Consider the following 15,753-nt stretch of genomic DNA (forward strand, 5'->3'; position numbering starts at 1 on the left):
ATTCTCATAAAGGGTGCAGTAGAAGGAATACATGAATTCCACTTGTAGGGAGTTTTTGCATTAATATTACATGATATTTCTTGTTTAGAAACCTGCTTACCTAGTGGACATCATTCAATCTAACAGCCATTGCATATGACATTCACTAGGTTCCAGCTGCCATTCTAACTGCTTGACAAATGCTCCTTGAAGTTTCATGGTAACCATAAGGTCCTTTTATCTATCCCGTGATACCACGGAAGAGATTGAGGACAAACTGATTAATGAACTTAACCCTATGTAGCTAATGAGTGGATTTGAACCCAGACATTTTGGTGCCGGATCCCTCTTCTTAATTCCATACTTCTCCTTTCTATGCAGTTGAGTAATGAAGTTATGATATAACTAAATTAAGCATGTGCTTGCTCAAATCACTACTGTGTACAAGGTGGATGAAGAGAAAGGTTTGGGTATAATTCTTCTCTTTGCCATGTTGATTTATAGTCCCTTTTTTACAATGGGCATGAAATTCTAAGTGGATCTTTGAATCTTTGAAATAACAAGGTTATATCCAATGGAAGCAGAATAATGATCTGCCCATTTAGAAGACAGACAGTTATTACAGCATGTAATATTTACAGATTTGTTGTATTATTCCTTTGACTGTTAATATTTTCCTTTTAAGAATTTAAATATTTGATTGTTTCTTGCTGGGAGAAAAATAGGTCAGATTTTTGAGGAGACTTGCATTTGGTTAGATGCTGAGTATGTCGAGCTAAGGAGAGAGTATGACATCTTTTTCAGAGTCTAGTCACAATTAAATGCCATTTTATTTTGGATTTTGGGGTCTGTGCCAGCTTCCAGCTTGTCAGAACTGAGAAGACTCAAATCAAGTCCAGGCCTATTTCTACAGCAAACTGGGATTCTGGCTCCTTGCCTGTAGATTCATTCAGTGCAGCCCATCTGGCTTTTGATGTCCTGCAAGTTTGGAGCAGTTTGTTTAAGGAAGCCCGGCCCTGAGTACTGGTGGGCCTGGGGTTCTTTGGACTGAGTGGCACCTCTTCGCATTTTCACCACACTCATCAGCTGCTCACCTGTAGAACATTCGGGCCAGAGTCTGCAGCTGCCACCTCGTCATTCCTCTGAGAACACAGGGGCCCAGTGCGTCCTCCTACTTCTTCTCTAGTTCAGCTGTACCACTGCTGGAATAACTCGGAGCATTTAACTACCGGGTATTTCAGGGCTCTGGTCAAAGTAATTCCAGGCTCTGTGTGGTGACGGAGCAGGAAATAGACATATTGCCCACAAGGCTACACTGGAATGTGGTTCACATTTTTATAAGATGCCTAGTGTTGGAGTGTTGGGTACCATAAGAAAACCGTAAGAAAGCTGTTTTGTAGCCTACTTTGTCTCTGTCTCTCTCCGGTTTCTTCGCCTAGTTCCCGGTCTGTGGCAAAGCCATGAGATGTGCAGGAGTATGTCTTCTGTCATTCGCCTATGTTAGACCTGGCGCTGACCCTTCTCTGAGCCCAGCAAGGAGGAAGTGTCCAGGGGGCAGCCATTGGGGAAGCAACTGCACCCAGCCTCCTAACCTGTGTTGCCTTACAATGCTTACCTGGCAGGGAGAGAGGCCTTCTTACATCAAGAACTGAGATTTTATCTCTTCTCATACTTTACTTGCCAGTTTATTCATTCTTTCATTACACAAACAGCTAGTGAGCACCCAGTCTTCAGAGAGAGTCGGGGGCCCAGGGAGCAGAGGTCAGCAGCGGGAGAGCAGGCGTGGAGTCTACTGCCTGCAAGCTCTCAGCGTTCTTTCCCCATCAGAGGGGAGCGGCTCCTTTTCATGAAACGTGAGTGAACTGTTGTTCTGAATGGGTAAAATTCTTTAAGATTGGAAAACACAAGAGTGTTGGTGGGAATGAAGGGCCCAGGGAGAGTTGATCTGCAAGCTGCACGCCCTCTGACTCTGGGTTGTGATGCTGCTGTCCACTAAAGGAGCGCGTCTTTGCATTTTTTCAGGTGTTTAAAATGCCTCAGCATTCCCCAGGTGATTTACATCTGCCTTTCATCTCTGATTTTCCCCACTCGCCTAAATGCACACATGCTTGTGTCTAAAACAACAGAAAAGCAGCTAGCAGTGGCCTGTGAGCTCCCTTCTCTAGGAAAGCCATTTTTCTCTCTGGTGCCTCACCTATAAATAACATGGGTGCCACCTTCCTTTATAGACTCTTGCAGAAAGCATGGTTTGGAACAAGACTATACAGGTGCAGACAGATTACTGTTGGGAAAGAAGCCGTCAGTGTCTCTCGTCTCCGGGGTTATGAAACCCTCATTTCCAGACTGGAGCCGGCCTGATCACCAAACCAGCAGGACAGAGTTTAGCTTCGTGAGGTCACTCCCTGTCTTCACTTTCCCACTGCATGCCCCAGCCTTGCTCTTCAAGCCCCCAAATTCCCCCTTGCTCAGCTTCAACATTGCTGAAGAGGGCTTTTGTTGGGGGTGGGGGCGATGAGGAACTGTGATCAGTGCTATACAAATGAAGGTTTTTTATTTTGTGATAGGTTGTTGATAATTGTTCTTAGCTTCACAACAGAGATTTAACTAGTCTCTGTTAACCTGCAAAAAGAACAGGAAACTGATACCTGCATCACTGAAATCTGACTTGTAGATAATTAACGTGTGAGTAGAAGGTATGTTTTCATCCTCAGCTTGTTACGGGCATGCCCTTGTGTGAATGGAAGGTTTTTATGACAGCAAAAATCATATCATGGATAAAAATGAAGTAAATACTTGTGTTATTTTCCTGGAAAAAAATGTGTAAACTACGAGATATTATCTTAGTGTTTTAAAATAAAATTTACTTTAGCCACTACCAGTGTTTTGAGCATTATATCACAAATAAAAAACAAGATAAACATCAAAAGGAGTCAGTTTTCATTCAGTTGTGCAGCACTGTAGGCTGTGAAATTTAATATTATTTTGACTGGTAATTGTAGAGTGACAGAGGAAAACGGATTAAGTTCAAATGAAAGTGTACACAACCTCACACACAGACTCTGTCAATGCAAGTTGAGGTCATTGGGCCAAGAATTGGGTCCTGGAGCTCTGTCATTGCAGATTAGAATTTGATAAATAAAACTTACTTTAAACTTTAGGTTAATTGCATTTTCCCCCACATGTGTGCATGCGTAGATGAAGAGACACAATGGCCTCACCTTAAAGAGTTGCTAAACTGGTTTGTGCACCCATGGGCTCACCAGGCCTTTGAATTTCTGTGCTTCTCATCTTTCTTCTTCTTGAAAAGATTTTGCTTGTCATTGGTGTGAAGTTTGAAACCCACACCCCCACTCCCTGGCTTTTGGACTTAGAACACTATAATGGGCCCCAATTGTGTGCCTGGCTTTTAGGCTCCTCTGCTTGTCCTTGAATAAATGGGGTTCATGTTGCTGATGATATTTGTTTTAGAAAAAGTGTGGAAAAGGGGGCACCTGTGAAAACAGGCAATTGTTCCAACACACCTATATATTCAAATTAAAGCAGGGAATGTCCATGTCAGCCTCCAATTACTGCCTTATTTCCTGGGGCAGCTAAAGCCACAGAGAAGATGGTAGTGCACTTGCTGCAAGTTTTATGGTAATTACTTGTTACTCTAAGCAGTGGTGTCTGGTAACCTAATTCTCTATGAACCTGACACCCTCTTGCTACACCCCAGGATTTCTCTGGTTTCAGAGTAAGTCCTGTGTAGAAACTTGTTCTGATGTTAAAGTGCAAAAGGGGGCAGTAAAGTGCTATCCACAAAAAAAGGAAAATAAATTTACCCATTATTTCTTATGGTAGCTATTGCTCCTGTCTTTCATGGGTCCTACTCTTATTTATTTATTCTAAAACAAAACTCTTCTGTTTGGGGCATTTCAAGAATACCTTACTAAGCTGTAGCAGCAGCCCGTCCTTAAAAGGTAGTAATGTAGCACTGACTATCCTGCCTGTTTATGACATGTGCCATCAAATTCACATGATGCAAAGTCAATCTTTGGGAGTATTTGTATTCCCAAGTGCACAGAACACTGCAGGAAGGAACCTTGGTTTCTGTGTTAATGCTGTTCTGGCTCCATGTAGATGGGCAAGGTCAGAAGGGCACAGTGGAGCTAGGGGTCAGGGGTTGGGCTTATCCAGGCCAGCGCTCTGGTGGTGGTCGGAAAGACCACAACAAGACTGCTTTTTTCAGAGTGCTTGTCCTCGTGCAGAATCTCGGAGTATCCAGCTCTCACTGACTTCTCTTCCTCCCTCTGCCTGGGGGTGTTTAATTAAAATAAGAATAAGCATTTTCTAGAAAAAGTACATGTTTCCCAATACGTTATAAACTCAAATTGCTCTTAACACAGAATACTGGCTTGGGAATTCTCACATGACTTGGTTTGCTAACTGCTAGGGAGAGTCTGCTGCAAAGCTTAAATGAGGTTCCTTGAAATATTAGCTCCCAGATATGTGTAGTTAAGTGATGAAACATAAACACATTTATCCCATATTTTTTATTATTTGAGTAAATAACTTGCGTGTCACTAAAGCTTTTGGGGTACGCAGAAGTCGGACTGTGCTGATTTCATTTGTTTCCTAAGGAATTGCATCAAAAAGTTAAAAAGTCTACAGTCCTGAACTACTTTAAATGCTTTTTTTGTAAAGAAAAAAAAAGTTTATTTTTATTTATTTGAAAGACAGAGTTACAGAGAGAGGTAGAGCCAGAGGGAGAGACAGAGGTTTTCCATCTGCTGGTTCACTACCCAAATGATCACAACAACTAGAGCTGAGCTGATCAAAGCCAGGAGCTTCTTCCAGGTCTCCCATGCAGGTGCAGGGGCCCAAGCACTTGGGCCATCTTCTACTGCTTTCCCAGGCTACAGCAGAGAGCTGGATCAGAAGTGGAGCAGCCAGGACTCGAACCAGCACCCATATGGGATGGTGGCACTGCAGGCAGAGGATTAACCCACTGTGCCACAGCACCAGCCCCTAAATGCTTCTTTTTAAAGTCTGATTTATGAGAGCTACTTCAAGAAAATGGTACAGTTTTTTCTAAAGCTATACACTTAAAAAAAAAAATTCCAGTCTGCTCACAAGCTTCGAATGCTTATTGCAGAGAATTTTGAAAGAAAGGTAAAAAAAAAAAAATTCTCCTAGACCTCCGTCTAGTAGCCCAGGGCAGTTGCAGTTGGAGAGCAAGCTATACAGGCCTGTTGCTGCTGTCAGTAACACGAGCAGGGTGACATACCACCGTGTGTTTTTTTTACATGTGTCTGTTTTCAATTGAGATTAGCCATCTACTTAGTTATTGTGTACAGTCATGCATCACTCAGCAACAGGGACACATTCTGGGAGATGCGTCAGTGATTTCATGATTGTGCGACCATCAGAGTGGATGCACACAGACAGAGCTGCCTACAATGTCACTGAGTGATGTGATCAGACCTTATGAGACCACTGTCCAATGTGCAGTCCATCATGAACTGAAACGTCATTATGCGTCGCATGACTGTGCTCTGAGGATTAATTCTGAAATGAAAGGCAAAAGCAAATTAATTCTCTGTGGAAAAGTAATGTGTATTCACTCAATGCTTCCTTTGCTTGGCAGTTTGCTGCAGAGAGAGAGAGAGAGAGACTTCCTGCACAGGTCTCCCACTCAGCTCCCTACCCCACCCCAGTTTCATGTCCCATGCACCAGCGCAAATGGCAGAATTCACCTTGTGCTCGTCCGTGAGTACCTGGCCCTGTGTCTCAGGCACAGGATACCTGCACAACTGATGCAGCAGTAGTAAATATTTCACTCCTGCAGGTTTTGTATGCGCAGTATTGGGTAGCAGTGGCTCTGCATGACCTGACACTTTGTCAACAGAAGCGCTTACACAGCATTTCCGAGACGCGCCTTCGTCGGGTCTGTCTGGAGGGGCTTTGCCTGACCCTGGTCTTTGTTTGGACACAGACACTGGGTGTTGATACAGACAGTGGTCTGTATCTTTTCGTTCTGATCTGTCTGTATCAGCTTGCCGTTTGCATTCGATTACTGACACTTTCACTTGCCCGTGTTTGTGTGGCGACTTGGGCGCATTCTTGGTTGTGTCCCCGTCCACCCCCGTTGCTTCCCTTGGGAAAAGCAGCAGGTCACTTCCTTTCACCATGGATTTTGCAGACTGCAGCAGGGAGTGGTGGTCTGGGGTTTGGGTGTTCTACGTTAACCTACCTGTTCTGGCCAAGCTGAAGGAACCTGCTTGAAGTCGTGGAGGGTGTGTCCCGGGGCACGTGTGGTTGGTCAGGAGCATACAGGAGTGGGCAAAGCAGGAAAGAGGAGCCACGAAAGGGCAGCATCTGTTGGCGAGAGAGGAGGGTGCACTTTGGGGGGGTCACTAAACAGTTACCACAAAACATATCCAGTATTGGCTGCCCACCAGTCTCACTATTATGCTGGGCAAAGTTTAGAAACAGATACAGCAGCCACGGTCCCCGTCTGATTCCCAGGCACGGGTGAGCAGTGGTAGCACCCTACTGGCTGGCAGAATAATGCAGTTTTGACATGTGGCCCCCGAACTCCCAGTGGGGATGAGAATTTCTTGCTAAATTCTTCACTAACTCTGCTGTGTTCTAGTCTATTAACATTAAGAATGTTTTCTTGCATAATAACTGTAAAGGTTTTTACAGTTAGGATTGTGAAGTCGAAATGTCGAATTTATTAGAGATTTAATTTAGATTACTAAATCCTAATGTCTCATTTAGATTATTTGAATTATACACAGTGTTCCACATGAAAGTATTGGAGTCATGGACAAAATTTGATAGGTAGTCCAAGAGTAAAAAATAGATCATAATATCAAATCATTTCACTGCAGGCATGTTAGCTTTGGCCACCCTGCTGCAGAGTGCCTGGTTTTTTCCACATTCTATTGTCTGCATATCTGATTCAAAGTCATGACATCTATTGTCTTGCTTGAGAATGATTAATTGGGAAAAACCACAGGAGTTGCCGGTTTCTATTCAGTGTGGCCCTCTCCCCCCATAACATCTTCCCAGGCTCCCAGGGATAGGCACCGTTGCCGGGGAGGCAGTCATGGGTGCTGAACAGCTTCCCCCTCCCAGAAGACTGCGGAGTGTGTTGGCTCTGACCTGGAAGAGCCCATCCGGAGAGCAACATGGCTGGCTGGCTATGTTCTCCCTCCTCTCTAGGACCTGAAGCCTTGTTGTCTTTGCTTTTCATTTTGGGTTACAGACCAGCAGATTTCACCAAAGAACACTTCTGTGTTTTGTTGGCGTGAGGTTTACCAAGAACACCTCCCAGGTGTGATGTGGGTTGTAAGCACAGAGGCTGGTCCTGTGCTCTCTTGGGTTGCAAGATGAACATCACTTCAACACCCAGAAATCTATGTTTGACATCCATCAGGAGCCGGTTATCATCATTATTGTGCTTTTAAAACACTTTCAGAGTCAACATAGGGTAACTGTATTGAGTATTACAAAATATTCAGGACATGTATATGCTATGCTGTCTGACTTACAGTCTCTAAGCAATCTCAAAGTAGTAATATAAGTATCTACTCTGTTTCAAAAACAGAACTCTGTTTACTGACTTGTTTATAACATATAGGACTCATTGTGTTTCGTTTAAAAAATGGTATTACTGACTTTTCATATACCACCTTCTATTTGCATAAACTGTGTGGAGTCCATCTGTAGCTCTCCTTGTAAAACACAGCTTAAAGTGTAGTTGGCCTGTTTCCTCCCCATCTTTTGGGTTCTTGGCCTCCTGGGGCAAGGCGTGGATACCAGGTGGCCCTGCCATGGGCTGTGGTCTCAGACGACCATGTCAGAAGCAGCTGGCTTCCCTGTGGCTCTCACCAGCCTGCCTGTGTATTGGCTTTCTCTTGATTTTCCTTCACTTCATGCCGTATCTTTGTTAAGCTTGATTTAGAGAAACACGTGTTGCACAAAGCCAGGTTTATACTTTAATGTGATGCAGTGAGAACTGAAGGTGTGCAGGGAAGGGGGCTTTTCCTGTCGTTGACATCGGGCCCCAGTGTAGCTTTGTTTTGCTTGTGAGGTGTGTGTGTTATGCTTAAATGAAGATAACGTGATGGAAGGTGCTTTGATCAGGGCTTAGCCAGTGACTGCTCAAGAGCAGCCGTGTTGTGATTAGTGGTTCTGCAAGTGGTTAATTGCCTTGCATTTTAAGCAGGGCAAGATTGTAGAAGGCTGTTGATACCAAGTTCTTTAAAAATGAAAGAGTCAGGGGCCAGCGTTGTGGTATGGAGGGTAAAGTCATGGTCTGTAACACCAGCATTCCAAATGCACATTGGTTCGAGTCCTGGCTGCTCCACTTTTGACCCATCTCCCTGCTAATGACCTGGGAAAAGCAGCAGGTGTTGGCCCAAGTTCTTGGGCCCCTACCATGCACGTGGGAGACCCTGATGAAACTCCTGGCTTTAGCCTGGCCCTTCCTTGGCCATTGCAACCATCTGGGGAGTGCACCTGCAGATGGAAGATCAATCTTTCCTGTCCCTCCCTCCCTCTTTCTCTCTGTAACTGTGCTTTTCAATTAAATAAGTAAATCTTTAAAAACAAAGGAGGCAGACACTCCCTCCGCTTAGCTCCTTGGTCTGCAGAAGCTGGGTGGTGTCCTCTGGAAACCTCATCTCTGCTCCCAGCACACCCTGGCCTCCAACCCTGAGTACTCAGAATTCCTGTCACGCCTGTGATCTGCACGGAGCTGGTGACCCTTAATGTGACTTATATTTGCAAATGGTAGCTTCATTCGTAGGTCCCCCCTCCCCAACAAACACATTATTTATTGAGCATCTAACATGTGTCAGCCCCTTGGGCATTTAGGTTTGACTCAGACACACAGGAAACCCCTCTGCCCTCAGGGAGATACGTTGCAAATTGCTGGCGGTCAGTGTAGTGAAGGCTGCATGCACTGTTGGCCTGGACGAGAGACTGTGGCTCTGGGCTCAGCCACATTCTGTCCACAGGGAAACAGTGATCTCGTCAGTTAAAGTGACTTGTGTGCTAACTATACACACACACACATATGTATAAAGTAAACCTGTAAATCACCCATTTGTATTGATTGGATTGGATCCATTTGTATTGATTTTTATAAAGAAGCAGACTTTGGATAGAAGCAGCTGTGGATACTGCAGGCATTTAGAAAGTGAACCAGTGACGGGAGAGCTATCTCTGTCTCTCTTTTTCCCTCCCTTTCTATCTGTCTCTCAAACAAATTAAAAGCTTTTAAATGTCTTTATGAAGGAAATAGGATCTTGGAAGCATTTTACATGAAGAGCAAGCTCTGTTAGCTGCTTTGTAGGCATAGTGGGTGCTGTGGAGGGTGTAAGCCCCAAAGAGAAAGCACACAGCTTGGGAAAGGCTAGGATGCATCTTCTCCGGAGAGCCCAATGGATGAGCAAGGAAATGGGTACATCTGGCTTGGTCAGGATCCTGAACTCTGAAGCCTGGGAAGCCCCCAAGGAGGTCGATGGACAGTAAAAGCTGCCTTGCCAAAAGAGCCAACAGATGAGGGAGGTGCAGACATCCGGGCCCCAGCCTTGTGGTGTAATTTAGGAGCGCTTTTTGCAATATGGGTGCTACCACGTTGCTCTGTGCCAGCTTGGAAAGCAGACACAGGATGGAAAATGTTTGGGCAGGAATTGGCCCCTGGATCGTCTATGCACCGATTTCCTAAAAAGGCCAAGGAATAAGACACGAGAAAATGGAAGTGTCAGGAAGTTGAGTGGCTTGATGCTCCAGGCAGTTAGTTCGTGCCATGCATCTCACATCTCACCGCTGGTGTTCAACCCCAGGGACTTATCAGGGTCACTGTGGGTGGGGAAGGCGCAGTCACAGAAGTCCAAGAGCCTTGTCCAGACGTTGTGGTACCGCATGTTCTACACAGTGAGTTGACAGTTGCCCACAGAGAAGAAGGTTTGACGTTTAGGAGGTTGAGCAGATGCCTTGGTGAAGACATTCAGATCCTCTGGAGGTGAACTTTGGGAATCTCTCTCCAGAAAACTGTGGCCAGAAAGGTCACAGAGAAGCTGCCATTGAATAAGCCATGACTGGCGCTTGTCGGAAGTTCTAGAGAATTCAACAGGACACACATGAATGTTTCAAGTTTGTCATTATTTTAAAATACACACTTTGAGTTCTGCTTCAAAGAAAGATTTTATGCTAGATGATTCCCCCTGTTCACCACTTCTTTGTGAATGAATGTTGTATCTTGCTTGAAAAAGGGTGGGGGGAGAGACACCCTTTCTGTGGAGTTGTTGGATAACAGTCCCCAGAGAGTGGCAGAGCCACAGGGAATATTGGCTTTCAGCATGAATCTATGATATAATTTCTGTTATGCTTTGTGCTGCTTCATAACCACTCGTGCACTTTTCAGAAAATTAATCCCATTCATTAGCATAAGCCATAAGCTCTTACCTCAGTATGGATTCGAAAATGGGGGTGCCCGTCCCCCTGTCTTTCTCTCACTGAGTGAATTAGGAGCCTGCAGTCCTCACGGCTGGTGGGCTTCCCTGGTGAAATAAAGCCTTGGGTTGGAAGTATTCAGAGAGGGTGCTTTGTTCTAGGGCTTTAATATTTTAATGAGGCTGCAGGCTTGGCTGCTTACGGAGGAGCTGGGGTTTCTGAGTGTGTCGTTAGTGTTAGCACTCCTGGAAGGATGTTCATTAGGAAGCTCTTGTTTCAGTTTCTCAGAGAAACTCCCCATTAAGATAGATCTTCCAGCAGCATGGCCAGCAAGGAAGAAAAGGAGAAGGGGAGCTTTGGGTTGTAAGCTGTACGGGGATATTGTATCAGTAGTCTTCAGTTCCACAGATTTGCTTCTAAGAATTAATTGGAGCAAATACATCTCAAGGGAGGGGGAAGAGGAAGACTTGTAGAGCAAGGACAGTAGCTGTTGTCCCTGCAAGTAGAGGACTCTTCGTTTGCAGCTGAATCAATATTACAACTAATTATTTCTGGTTATCCTTTATGGGTTTGTAAGATATTTCTTTTGTTCATCGTAATAAAAAACCCATTGTTTGATCAGTGACTGACTAATTATGATAAGTAATTCGAAACATTCTTGATGAAACTTGTCTGTTAATTAACATCCACAGCAAATGGAAACTAACAGGACAACAACATATTATTAGTGCATCCCCTGTTCCCTGGAATTGACAAGATCTCTCTGTGGCATGCCCAATAAACTAAAGCTGCCAATGGTTAAAAAATAACAAACAGGTGGGAAGGTCTGACTCACCATGGAGGAAAAGTCATTGTAAAGTTACACAAAGGAGTACTGAAATATTACAAGCGAGGGGGCGGAAAAGAAATGTCAGCAGGTTGCCTGATCCTATTGCCTGGAGGGAGGAGAGCAGCTTCTTTCTTTCTTAAAAGCCTAATTCCTGAATACATTCCTGAACCAAGAGACTTTTGGTAAATAAAAGCGTGGACTTGAACAGTTGTGGTTGGGAATGTTGGTGCTGTTTGACTGATTTGTGACTATCATTGGCACCGTGAATTTTTATCAACTCAATGGCATTTTCTTTTTATGCTTTTAGATTTCTACCTGGACAAGGACTGGTACTATATCCACAGATAGGAGACAAATTGGATATTATATGCCCCAAAGTGGACTCTAAAGCTGTTGGCCAGTATGAATATTATAAAGTTTATATGGTTGATAAAGACCAAGCAGACAGATGCACTATTAAGAAGGAAAACACCCCTCTCCTCAACTGTGCCAAACCAGATCAAGATGTAAAGTTCACCATCAAGTTCCAGGAGTTCAGCCCTAACCTCTGGGGTCTGGAATTTCAGAAGAACAAGGATTACTACATTATATGTAAGTATCAATCTGTTTATTTTATAGACATTAAAGCTAAATAGGTTTGTATGTTTTTTGTTTATTTTAAATTATTGTGGAAAGAATCTGTGCTGAAAAATTGCCCATTTTTTTTGTTGTTCAAAGAAATCTTGATTGATTTAGGGACCCTGTACTAACAGTTAATTAAATATAAATACCCAAAGGGGGAAAAAAACTCTTAAGAATTCTTATAGTATTGAAATTAATGGATTGTATGAATATGCTTAGCATCTCTGCCAACAAAACCATTTTTAAGGACCATTGGTGAGATTTTGACAGGTGAATCTTGAGCAATGCCTTTTCTCTCCATCCGTCCGTCCATCCGTCCATCCATCCATCCATCCATCCTTCCACCCACCGAGTGTGGATTCTATGTCAGAGCTGTGCTTCAGTGGCAGGGTTCAACAGTGAGTAAGATGGTAATGGTGCGTTGGCCTCGTAAAGTTACCTACCAATCCAGAGAAGATGGAGCCCATGGGTTGGAGGGATGGGGGTTCCAGGCAAAGCACCACTGTATGCGATCAGTTAAAACCAGAGTCAGAAGAAGATAAAACTTGGGTTTGTTCCATGAATTCCCCTCCACCAAGCCATGTAATAATTTGGTACATTGTTTCAGGACCGGATGATCTATAGCCATTGGGTAGTATTTAAAGCTAACTCTTAGGGCAGTGAAGGCCAGTGGTACTCAGGCCCAGCATAGATGCCTGCTAGTGGTAATCACATGTTGGTGCCACGCTAGGATCATCCCCAGGGCCCTGGGCCGTGTCAGTGAAGGCTGGGAGACTGAGAGAGCTGTTGGCATCATCCAAGCAGTGAAAGCGGCTTCTTAATTTCTTTGGTTTCCAGTTTTACTCATACCTGAGTTCTCCATTTATTTCCATAGACTTCAGCTCATTAGGGAACTGCTGTCTGCTGGCCTGGCTCCTCTACCTCTAAGTGATCAGATTGCAAATCTGGCTTTTTCAGTCCGCTTTTTTTAAGCAGAGTCAATAATTCACTGAATACTTACCTAGTTCTCTGTAATAATACTTTAAAATACATTAACGATAAAAACAAAGGTGGTTGTAGACACCTAGCTATATTGTCTGTTGATGTAAAACAGCAGAGAGTCTGAAAACCTATTTTTATTAAGTATTTCATCTATTTTGAAAGGCAAGGTGACAGAAAAAGGGAGAAATGGAGAGAGAAATCTTCCATCCACTGGTTCACTCCCCAAGTGACCACAATAATCAGGGCTGGTCCAGGCCAAAGCCAGGGACCCAGAACTCCATGCAGGTGTCCCACATGGACAGCAGGGACCTGAGTACTTGGGCCATTCTCTGCTGCTTTCCCAGGTGCATTAGCAGGGAGCTACATCAGAGGCAGAGAAGCCCAGACTTGAACTGGCGCTCTGATAGGGGACGCCAGCATCACAAGTAGTAGTGTGACCCACTGTGCCACAGTGCTGGCCCCTGAAACTGACTTTTAAAGCCAACTTAATATTTATGGAGTAGCTTACTAAAAGAAAGAAAGAAATGGTAGCTTATGTATTTACGGGAATAATTATCATAAAACAAAAATGAAAACATTCTAAGATGAAACGCAGCAGATGGGGTGGTAAAGTGTACAAAATAATACGGCAATCTTTGAAAATATAAAAGTTATGAAGTAAGACAAATGAAGACTTTAAGCTTTTGGAAGCCTAACAGTGTTTTCTTTTTAAAGACTTTTTAACTAAGATTTTTTTTGATGCACACTTAGGATTAGTTTGACATTTATAGGACCCAAACCTGACCTCTGCTGAATTAAGACAGCTATTGCCGCTGGGTGGGATAGGAGGAAAAAGCTGGGGTGCCTGTAGAGTGGGTGCACTGAAATTGGAATGTCTGGTGCTGGTGAATGGCTGTTCCCCAAACTGTGGCTGCAGCCCCATTCCACAGGTTGGCCTTCGCACGCAGGGAAGCCAAGAGACCCAAACAGCTTGTCTGCTCTCTCTCTCACTGATGACCTCATCCAGATGACTGTAAATTCTGGAGTCCATGGAATCCAAGTAGGATTTCAGCAAACATGAAGGGTTAGCCTTAATTCTGAAATAATTTGAAAGAAATTCAGGTTAATGAATGATTTACCAACATTTATTTGCCTAGTGTAGTCAGCATTTAATTACTACTCTTTGTCATTGCGCAAGAGACCTGTGTTTAGCAGTACAGTTTAACTTATAATTATTATATTAATCTATACCATAATGGCGTTTCTTCTTATTTTTGGGGAAGTTTATTGTACAGCATTAACTGGGCTCACTGAAGGTAACTGAGCTGCTCTGTCCTCCAAAACTCATCTTAGAGTTACGATTTACATGTCGCTTCTCAGCCTTTTGGCTAAGATCAAGTGTAGAGTTACGATTTACATGCAGAAGCTCACGGTAACCTGGATGAAGGAATCTTCAAATGCAGTTGAGGATTTCATGCTTGAAACAACAAGGGGCTGTTTGAGTGCTGCCGGGTGGGAGGCTGTCCCAGGGCTGGGTCAAGTGCTCAGGGCTCAGCTGTTTGCCAGGAAGTCCAGGGAGTTGAAGGGAATCCACCGCACCATGGGCATAGGAAGGCGTTTAAGATATTGGAAACCTCTAGAAGCCAGATTCTTAACCATGCCTGTGGCAAAGCTCATAGCCATACAAATTTCCCTTGAAAACAAATGGGAAATGAGATGAGCAAATTTTTAAAGAGTTTTAAAGATTAATGTTGACTTTGCATTACTTCTTCATGAATCCCAAGGCACCAAAACAATTAAGGGATTTGTAAAAGTCATTGATTTCCATATCAAACACACACCCATACACAGTGTCACAGTCTATCCTGTCTTGTTGTGAGAAGGAGAGGACAATGTTGGAAGGCAGTACATTCACAAAATAGTGTGAGGTAGCATTGTGGGAAGCACTCAGATTCACGGGTGTATTTCTAACACATCAAAGCACTGGTTTACTGCATACAGTGAATTGTATTGACATGTGAGTTGCTGTGAGGTACACTACAAATACTTAGCTCCGAATCTTTGTGTCTAGTTGATAAGCACTTTTACCACTGAACTGATTATTAAGTTAATTGCTACTCTGTGCTGGTTCATTTCCAAGAGAAGGAAGAAGAGGAATGATGGTTTGGAGTGGTTCTCTGTCTACTCCAGTGGGGAGTCATCCAAGCAGACTGCACATGGTGTTGGGTAATTCCCTAGATGAGCAGCGTTTCAGACATATCAGGCCAGGAGCCCGTCCTAGTTTCTGATTCTACTGCTATTGGAAAAGTCAGCATTCCTCAGAGCTTTGATTTCCATCTCAGAATATTTCACTGTTGGTGGTGTTCCGGCTCATGACGCAGTCTGCTGGCTCCAGCCCGTTGTGGCTGTACGTGCACATCCAATGAAGGACCACGTGTTGTGGGTTCTTCTCCAGCCGAAATGGACAGAATGTGCTGTGAATTCTGGCTTGTAGTGCTACCTGACTTGAAAGGTGGTCTTCATACTTTTAAGTTTTAGAAGTAAATATTAATTTTTAATTGCAAGTGTATTTTTAAACCTACCAAGAAGCTAGTAAAATCCCTTAGGAAATAACATGACACAACGATAGGCAACCTCATTAATCCTTCGCATAGATGATTATTTGCTTTGACATGTGGCAAAATGATACAAATGGGTTTTCTTCGTGTTTAGAATTGACTTTTTCAAGTGACCTATTTCAGTAATTAGCCTTGGGCCTAATTTGCATAATAAAATCTCCCAATCTTGACAGGAACGAAGGTAAGGATGTTAATGATCATTTGGTCGGAAAGCCTCCTGTTCTGCATTTTATTCAGATCATTGATCCTCTTAAATCCATGGACAATGTTTTGCATACCTGATAGTCATTGTTATTA

General features: G+C 43.7%; 1 protein-coding gene across 1 annotated transcript in view; it reads left to right on the forward strand.

The window, feature by feature from the left end:
• Nucleotides 1–15,753, forward strand: part of EFNB2 (ephrin B2) — a 43,784-nt gene that overhangs the window by 10,668 nt on the left and 17,363 nt on the right. The window contains exon 2 of the mRNA XM_070048582.2: nucleotides 11,565–11,848. Within this exon, the coding sequence (XP_069904683.1) occupies nucleotides 11,565–11,848 (284 nt within the window). The remainder of the gene's footprint in view (nucleotides 1–11,564; nucleotides 11,849–15,753) is intronic.

This window comes from Oryctolagus cuniculus, chromosome 9 (genome assembly GCF_051225735.1).
Source record: "Oryctolagus cuniculus isolate XC-2025 breed Fujian yellow rabbit chromosome 9, ASM5122573v1, whole genome shotgun sequence".
NCBI classification, from domain to species: Eukaryota; Metazoa; Chordata; class Mammalia; order Lagomorpha; family Leporidae; genus Oryctolagus; species Oryctolagus cuniculus.